Source organism: Haplochromis burtoni, unplaced genomic scaffold, assembly GCF_018398535.1.
Source record: "Haplochromis burtoni strain Fernald_Lab_line unplaced genomic scaffold, NCSU_Asbu1 Contig_1194, whole genome shotgun sequence".
NCBI lineage: Eukaryota > Metazoa > Chordata > Actinopteri > Cichliformes > Cichlidae > Haplochromis > Haplochromis burtoni.
The window spans coordinates 19,242-28,294 of record NW_024583555.1 but is presented as its reverse complement, the minus strand read 5'-3'; the positions used below and the strand labels follow the sequence as shown (position 1 = coordinate 28,294).

At 42.1% G+C, this 9,053-nt stretch overlaps 1 protein-coding gene across 2 annotated transcripts in view; it reads right to left on the bottom strand.

The window, feature by feature from the left end:
* Positions 1-292: 292 nt before the first annotated feature.
* LOC102304064 (NACHT, LRR and PYD domains-containing protein 3) overlaps positions 293-9,053 on the bottom strand; it is an 18,896-nt gene continuing 10,135 nt past the window's right edge. For both annotated transcript variants that reach the window (XM_005952086.3, XM_042216684.1), the window contains exons 6-8: positions 7,347-7,520; positions 2,082-2,128; positions 293-1,443 (exon numbers count right to left, since the gene is read on the bottom strand). In XM_005952086.3, coding sequence (XP_005952148.1) covers positions 890-1,443; positions 2,082-2,128; positions 7,347-7,520 — 775 coding nt within the window. In that variant the 3' untranslated portion in view covers positions 293-889. The remainder of the gene's footprint in view (positions 1,444-2,081; positions 2,129-7,346; positions 7,521-9,053) is intronic.

Below are 9,053 nucleotides of genomic sequence, written 5' to 3'. Positions count from 1 at the left end.
GGCCGATTGGCGGGGCCTGACGCCTGTGGCCCGGCTGGGCCCCTTCTGGGGGATGGGATGCCCTCAGGCCTCTGGCCTCTGGGCCTGAAGCTCGGTCCTTTCTGGCACAGCTGGTTGCCGGCAGAGCCCGTGGGCACGCCACTGCAACCCCCTCTGGCCTCTGCTCCGTAGCTGCTGGGTGACCTCTCGTTTGGGGCTCTACTCAGCTCTTCCCAGGAGGGTGGCACAGTTTCCCCCCTTTTGGTGGTCCTCCTCGGGTCCTTGTACTCTGGGGCCTCTGTATATATGGGGCCTGGATCTCCTCCATACCTGCTTCATACCCTGGAGGACGGGGCTATGGCTCCCCACACTCCCTAGCAGATCGTTACATGGAGAAACCTTTGGAATACATGCATGTTGATCCACACAGGAGGCACTGCTATTGTGTGTGTGTATGGATAATAGCAAACACTGAAATGCATTTTTTGCACGCAGCAATGAATTTTGTTCACTCAAATTTAGCTTTTCTTTGCTCAAAATAAATTTCTCCGAAAAATGCAACACTTGCACCTGCAAATTTTTTTCACGTGCGCTCAGAATAGTGGCACAAAAATAACACCATACATGTCTGTCAACTGCTGGCAAGTTTATATTCACAGCCCCTTCCAATACTGTCATACATGTCATGCATTTATGACCATGGGGTAAAAAAAAAAAAAAAAAAGGATTACATTATTTTCAGGTCTTTGGTAGGACATTCATTCATTCACCACCAAACGTCTGGTGACCACCTCTGTTATGCAGAATCAGTAGGAGGGTAACTGCTACATGGTCCTTTGGTTTATAGTCTGTGGTGTGCAGAGTGAAAACCACCATCAGCAGTAGTTTGCAGTCAGGAGCAGACTCTCTCCTACAACTCACACAGAGATGCAGTGGACTCATATGACCAGAACCCAAACCCGAACCCAAAGGCAGGGTAGACTGGTTCGGTGAATGTGGTGTGGAAGGTGTGCAGGAGGGTCAGTTTGTCCGAGCAGACTTGGTAGAAGGACACAGTACCAGCAGGACAGTCCACATACACTGCTATTCTTTTAGGTAGAGTAGCACCATAAGGAAGATAGACAACATGTTCTCTCTTGTTGTGCCAAAAAGAATATTTCTCTTGAGTGCAGATTAGACTCCAGCACTGGTCATTCCACCCGAGCCTGCAGTCTGCACTGTTCCCTTTCCTGCTGATTCTTTTGTACGTCACTGCTATGACAACTTGCCCTTCCCTCTCCACCTCCCAGTAACAACGACCAGTCAGACCATTTTTACACAGCACCTGCCAGCAGCAGTAGTCAAACCTCTCTGGATGATTTGGATAGGGCTGTTCCTCTTTCACCACAGTCACCTTCTTGTTGTCGTCAGACAGTTTGAGGTTTCTGTGCGCTGTATTTGGATCCAGTTCAAGCCCACAGAAATCTGAAAGAAACAACAGCACAAAGTATTATTCTATCATCCAACCACAGACTCACAAAACAAATATTTTTTGTTTTTTGGAGGTAGAAGTGACCACATTTGAAGGTGGTTCGATACCCATCTGCTCCAGTCTGTGTGGCAAATACCCTTGGGTGAGATACTAACCCCAAGTTGACCGATCAGAGTAAGAATATGTGTGAATGTTAGATAGGACTTACATAGAAAGAGCATAGAATACGTGGGAAAGATAGGGTAGAAAAGCACTGTTTAAGAACCAGTCCATTTACCATTTACACTGACACAGACATCTGCTATTTGGTGATATGTGACATTACAATTCTAGAAATTCATTCATCAAAACTGGAGCTCATACTACTTGAACAGTGAGTTAGTAAAACTAACCACACAGCCGCCATATTATTTGTCAGATAATTGCATTAAAAATGCTGCAAAAGGCACAAACATAGCCAAAATATCCAGTTTACGGACTCCAATTAGCTGAAATGAATCCTAACAGACTATTGACCATGACTAAACAGTGAAGGAGGCCATGACCCTAATACTGCAAAGCTGGTTTTTGCAGATTAGTTCCTCTTTACATCATAGGAAAATTGAAATTTTAATATATGAATGTTTCTTACACTTCCTCAGACCAGGTTTCAGTCGCTGTTCTCCACAATGGTCCAACCTGAGGGAGGAAAAGTGGAAAAACAATTTATTTTCTCATTTATTTATTTCTACTATTGAGTTTTTAATAATAATTTATTATTTAGGGCCCTATTGTATCTGTTCCGTTTCTTATTATTATTCAGGCAAAACAAATGCCTTTTGAGGGCTTTAACATGCTCAAAAACTCTTGAAATTTTGCACACGTGTCAGGTCTGGTGAAAAATTTTGTATTTTAATGGTTTTACATATGAGCATTGGAAAATGGCTCTGGAGCGCCACCTATGCGTTGTTAAATGCAGTCCTACGAACACACAGTTAAAGCTACATGAATCAAATTTGACCCACATGTGTATCATGCTGACACGAATAAAAAAGTCAGTGATGCAAACCCAACAGGAAGTCCGCCATTTTGGATTGAAGGTGATATTTTGGCTCCCATTTTGCCATTGCAAACTCATGCCATTTGCGAACTCCTCCTTGGGATTTGATTGTATAAGCTTCATATTTGGTCAGTATCAACTACACACCTGGGCCATGTGAAATTGCGGAGCTTTTGAGTTTTTGGGAAATGGTATGGCCGTGGCGCCACGGTGAATTTCGATGATTCGCCATGAAAATCTTACTGCCTCTCATTCTGTCATACATTGTCCAATCTTGACCGAAGTACACACATATGATAAGGCTTCACCCCTTAACATATTTCAATAGCCATATTTGACATCAGGGAGAGCACCACCTAGTGGGAACAGGAAATGTCCTGTTTTATACTTTGATATACTGATTTTGTGGTGGGTGACGTGTGCAGCCTCATATTTCTCCAGGAAAGCCTTAAGGAGTTGGCAATACATTGAAATGTGTGCGTCTTCAGGAAAGGGTGTGACCCCAGCAGCATGGCGAACACTGATGTCTCGCCATGAAGAAACAAATTAGTATAACTCAAAGAAATCCAGTCTGATCAGTACCAGACTTTACAGGCATGATGACAGACCTGCCCTGAATAGATTGATACGCCCATTGTTAGGAATACACAGAGCACCACGTAGTGGGAACAGGAAATGTCATGTCTTATACTTTGATATACTGGTAGGGATGGGTATTGATAAAATTTTCAAGATTCCGATTCCATTTTCGATTCTGTTTAACGATTCGATTCTTTATCGATTCTCTTATCGATTCTTTTTTTTTTTAAAAAGGAGAACACTAAGGTCAATTAGCTTAGAACTTTGTTTTATATCTTCTCTTTGAACAAGATAGAAATTTAGGAGTAACATGGCCTTACAAACCCAACAGTGAGATCTTAAGAGATCCTTAAGAGATCCAGCCTATGGCTCTTCAATGGGGTGTCACGGGGTCCCCAGGAAAAAAAATTGTAAATGTAAAATAATAAAATAAATATTCTTCTGTAGCAATAACAAAGTATAACATAAATTATTCTGTAGCAATTACACAAGAATATCCAGTAATGTCCCTGCCTACAATTAAACACATTCACTTACCGAAAATCGAGGGCATCTGCTGTGGCAAATGGGTGCAGGCCTTTTACCACAAACTTAGACACTGCTCAGTGACATTCGTATATCCTGGCCTGAAAGGAGATGCTAACGGTAGACTGCAGCGAGAACTGCCAGCATCTGAGCCAACCAATTCGTCGACTCCTTCAAATGCGGCCGACAAATGCGTCCTTCATTTCCCCGAATTTGAAGGATGGGTCGGGTGTGTCCTTCGTGGCCCACCATATCCCAGAATTCATAGCGCGGCCCAGCCAAATTTCAGCTGCTAACAATGGCGGCCACTACTAAGTTTTAAAATTACTCTTATTAATCTTTCTGGGTCACAAAATAAACTTTTTACATATTTTCAGGCGAGAAAGAAGCTGTGTAAATTTCAAATATCTGCTTGGTTTATCAAGACATTGCATATTTGCAAAAGTGCGCCGACGTTTTTAGAGACGTCTGTTAGCCACCCACTAGATAGCAAGCCGGGGGGTTCAGTGGTCACTCGAGCCGGAGAGAGCAGTGGAATCGTGGCTTCGTCGTTTTCAGATCCCAGCTCTTTCACTACTCAGGTTAAACGAATATATAAGTCACTCAGATAACTTAAAAATGTAATTGTTTGTCTTTTTTTCAGTGTTTTATTTGTTCCGGAGTAAATCGGTTTGGCTGAGATCAAAGTTATTAGATTATTAGATTAAATAAAATGTTATTAATCTATCTGGTGTGTTCCTCCGGGATTTTCACACAGCTGAATAAACATCAAACAGAAAACTGATTAAACAGAAGTGTGAGACGGTCGAAAATTTACGCCAGTGTCCTGTTATATTTTAGATAGCAAGGAGCAGACGGCCGAGTTTATTAAACTCCACCGAGACAGCGGTGATGCAAATCTGAAGGCTAGACCGTTCCATTTCACAGCCTCACACTTCCGGCCTTCTCAGTCTTCGAAGGACCCAGCCCACGCAGTGTTGCCAACTCCTCAGTAAGGAAAATCGCTATTGGCTCTCCTAAAAGTTGCTAGAAGTTGCCAAATGACGTCATCGCATAATTTGCATAATTGGTCATGCTAATGTAATTGTAACCTACGTTGTTGGAGAGAGAAATAACATCGTGGAAGACACATAAAGTGAGTAAAAAACGTCCTAGTTAGAATTTATTTAGAACTACAAATTAAATTTCTTTTAGCAATTATTGTTTTTTAATGTCACAATTCCAACCCTGCTCCTTTATCCGGGCCTGGACCAGCAAAAGTGACCCGAAATTGGCACTCTGGTGGAGTTACTTTGTGTGTGAGTGTGTGTGTTTATAAGTAGTTTTAAACCTTGTGATCCAGAAAACAGCATAACAGTAAAAGAAGAACTGACTGCGTTACAGTCAGTGCGGGAGCAGCGGCTTCACTCATGCGCGATTCATTTGCATTTTGGACGCACAGGTGTGAACGTCTCCTACCCTAATAGCAGCTGGGGGAGGACTATCCTCCGCCTGGGAGTGCTTTGGCACGGGTGAGGTGTCCAAGGCAGCACCGCTGCTTGTTTAGAGTAAGAGCGTGAAAAGAGCGTTTTCACGTCAAAAAGTCGTCATAAATAAGTCTCCAATAATAACAGAAAAAGTCGCCAGATTTGTCGCTAGTCGCTTTTTAGAAAAAAAGTCGCTAAGGGGGTCTGAAAACTCGCTAAATATAGTGACAAAGTCGCTAAGTTGGCAACACTGAGCCCACGTAGACTGCGAAGGCCAGGTCCTCCGAAGGATGCAGCCGACGTTTTGGGACACAGCTTCTGTCTGTCTCTCTCATCATGGTCACCTAAATGCAGCGCACAGTAATGGCAGGTTTTGTAATAAGGCAGATCGCGCTAACATAATATGCACTGTTAGTTGATTATTTACCTGCCAAATTAACGGGAGAGGACATACAAATGTTACCGCTGCTGCTGGGTTGAGATTCATGAGTCCGGAGCAGAATTAAAAACACGACATTCATTTAAGGTCATCGCGTGTTTTGTGCGCAAATGCTTTTTGCATATTCGTAGTGTTTCCTCCCTTAAATGAAATATCTACTATCTAACCGTTCTCGTAAAGTATAACCAAACTTTTGAGCGTTTGAGCCGCTTAGTAAATGACACTCCGCAATGTGGTGACATCATTCGGGGCGACTGGAATTGATAAGGGAATCATTTGCAAAAATGGCAAACAATTCCAAGGAATTGAAACAGTGGGAACCGGTTCTCAACAAGAACCGGGTTTCGATACCCATCCCTATATACTGGTTTTCACAGGTTCATCAGGTCCACCTCAAAAGCGGTGAATATTAACATCAGTCCCTCATGATGCTTCAGTGAGACAATTGTGAGTTTAAACTTAACGGCGCACCCTGGTGGCAAGGTGGTTCACCATGAAAGATGAAGTGGCATTTGAGGGGCTTAGAAAGCTCAAGAACTCTTGAAATTTGGCCCACACCTCCAATGTGATGAAGGCTTTCTTGTTATGTGATCAGCCATGTGAAGTCAGCCATTTTAAAATTAATGTGTAATTTTGGCGACATTTTCCCCTCTTTTCAGGCCTCGTACTTTGACGAACTCCTCCAAGGAATTTTAATCGGATCGACACGATCTCCAGTGCAGGGAATCTAAAGACCTTTGTGACGTTAAATTGCGAAGCTTTTTACGTTTAGGGAAACGGGGTGGTCATGGCGGCACGTGGAGTTTCAATCACTCGCCAAAAAGCAGTAATTTGCTGTCACTCAAAAACACAATGTCCAATCTCTCCCAAACTTCGCAGGCATGAGTCAAGAGTCAAGCTCGGAAATATTTGACAAGCAATTTATCAGTAATGGTTAGAGCGCCACCTAGTGGGACGACTATAATTATCATTGAATGAAATGAAATTTTAGCTGGTGGTTCTACGCATGAATTCCATCAATGTGACATCAGATTGGAAATGCTTGGTGTAGGTGGTGGGCGTGGCTCGACACGCCGGGGTGTGAGGGCCCTCATAACGCTGCTTGCAGCTTTAATTTCAATGTTGCTTCTATATTATATATATTTGTTGCTTATTATTATTATTATTATTATTATTATTATTATTATTATTATTGTTGTTGTTGTTGTTGTTGTTGTTGTTGTTGTTGTTGTTGTTGTTGTTAGTAGTAGTAGTAGTAGTAGTAGTAGTAGTAGTAGTAGTAGTATTAAAGTTCAATATTAAAATTCATTGTATTCCATACTCCGTGTTATCTCATTTTTGTTTGTATTAGTGAAGGCTACAAATGATCTTCTTATGGCCTCTAGAAAGAGAGACCATATTTCTCTCATACTCCCTCTCTTCTTTGGCTCTCTGTTAAATCCAGAATTGTATTTAAAATCCTTCTCTTCACATACAAGATCTTACTTCTTGTTCCTAGAGTATTTAAAAGTAGAATGGGAGGCAGAGCATTCAGGTTTCAGGCCCCTATTCTGTGGAACCAGCTTCCAGTTTGGATTCAGGAGGTAGACACTATCTCTACTTCTAAGATTAGGCTTAAAACTTTCCTTTTTGCCAAAGCATATTACCCATGATGCACTGACATGTTTAAATAACTATTTATATTTTTTCAAAATAAATCCTGTTTACTTATCTCCAAAATATAGGGGCAGCATTTGGAGCAGGAAGTCATCACCAATATTGAGTGAAACCTCAGAGGTTTAATTATATGATTAATATTCAAAAGTATTTTAATTAGTAATTAGTAGGCTGCTAATTTTCTGTTCGTACCTGAGTGTTTCCAATTGGCATTGTCTATCCTTCAGGCCAAAAGAAAGGAGAGTCACGCCTTGGTCACCTGGATGATTGTAGCTCAGGTCCAGTTCTCTCAGATGGGAAGGGTTTGAACTCAGAGCTGAGGCCAGAGCAGCACAGCCTTGTTCTGTGACTTGACAGCCTGATAGCCTGAAATTGAGTCAGTTATTTTTTTCTGAAGTTACAAACTTCCTTACAAATTTAGGTAACAGATATTTGAAAATGACACAAATAAGACAATGAAAAAGATAGCAGATAGTACCTTTGTATACCACTGTACTCCACAAGTAAGTCCAGTTACATTATTAATAAATCAAATCAATCAAAGAAATGAAATAAAACCACATGAAAGTTGTCCAATTTAATGATAAAAATCATAAAGTAATATGTACAGGGAGTGCAGAATTATTAGGCAAGTTGTATTTTTGAGGAATAATTTTATTATTGAACAACAACTAGAGAGTACAGAAACAAAAACAAATCAGCGACCAATATAGCCACCTTTCTTTGCAAGGACACTCAAAAGCCTGCCATCCATGGATTCTGTCAGTGTTTTGATCTGTTCACCATCAACATTGCGTGCAGCAGCAACCACAGCCTCCCAGACACTGTTCAGAGAGGTGTACTGTTTTCCCTCCTTGTAAATCTCACATTTGATGATGGACCACAGGTTCTCAATGGGGTTCAGATCAGGTGAACAAGGATGGCCATGTCATTAGTTTTTCTTCTTTTATACCCTTTCTTGCCAGCCACGCTGTGGAGTACTTGGACGCGTGTGATGGAGCATTGTCCTGCATGAAAATCATGTTTTTCTTGAAGGATGCAGACTTCTTCCTGTACCACTGCTTGAAGAAGGTGTCTTCCAGAAACTGGCAGTAGGACTGGGAGTTGAGCTTGACTCCATCCTCAACCCGAAAAGGCCCCACAAGCTCATCTTTGATGATACCAGCCCAAACCAGTACTCCACCTCCACCTTGCTGGCGTCTGAGTCGGACTGGAGCTCTCTGCCCTTTACCAATCCAGCCACGGGCCCATCCATCTGGCCCATCAAGACTCACTCTCATTTCATCAGTCCATAAAACCTTAGAAAAACCAGTCTTGAGATATTTCTTGGCCCAGTCTTGACGTTTCAGCTTGTGTGTCTTGTTCAGTGGTGGTCGTCTTTCAGCCTTTCTTACCTTGGCCATGTCTCTGAGTATTGCACACCTTGTGCTTTTGGGCACTCCAGTGATGTTGCAGCTCTGAAATATGGCCAAACTGGTGGCAAGTGGCATCTTGGCAGCTGCACGCTTGACTTTTCTCAGTTCATGGGCAGTTATTTTGCGCCTTGGTTTTTCCACACGCTTCTTGCGACCCTGTTGACTATTTTGAATGAAACGCTTGATTGTTCGATGATCACGCTTCAGAAGCTTTGCAATTTTGAGACTGCTGCATCCCTCTGCAAGATATCTCACTATTTTTGACTTTTCTGAGCCTGTCAAGTCCTTCTTTTGACCCATTTTGCCAAAGGAAAGGACGTTGCCTAATAATTATGCACACCTGATATAGGGTGTTGATGTCATTAGACCACACCCCTTCTCATTACAGAGTTGCACATCACCTAATATGCTTAATTGGTAGTAGGCTTTCGAGCCTATACAGCTTGGAGTAAGACAACATGCATGAAGAGGATGATGTGGACAA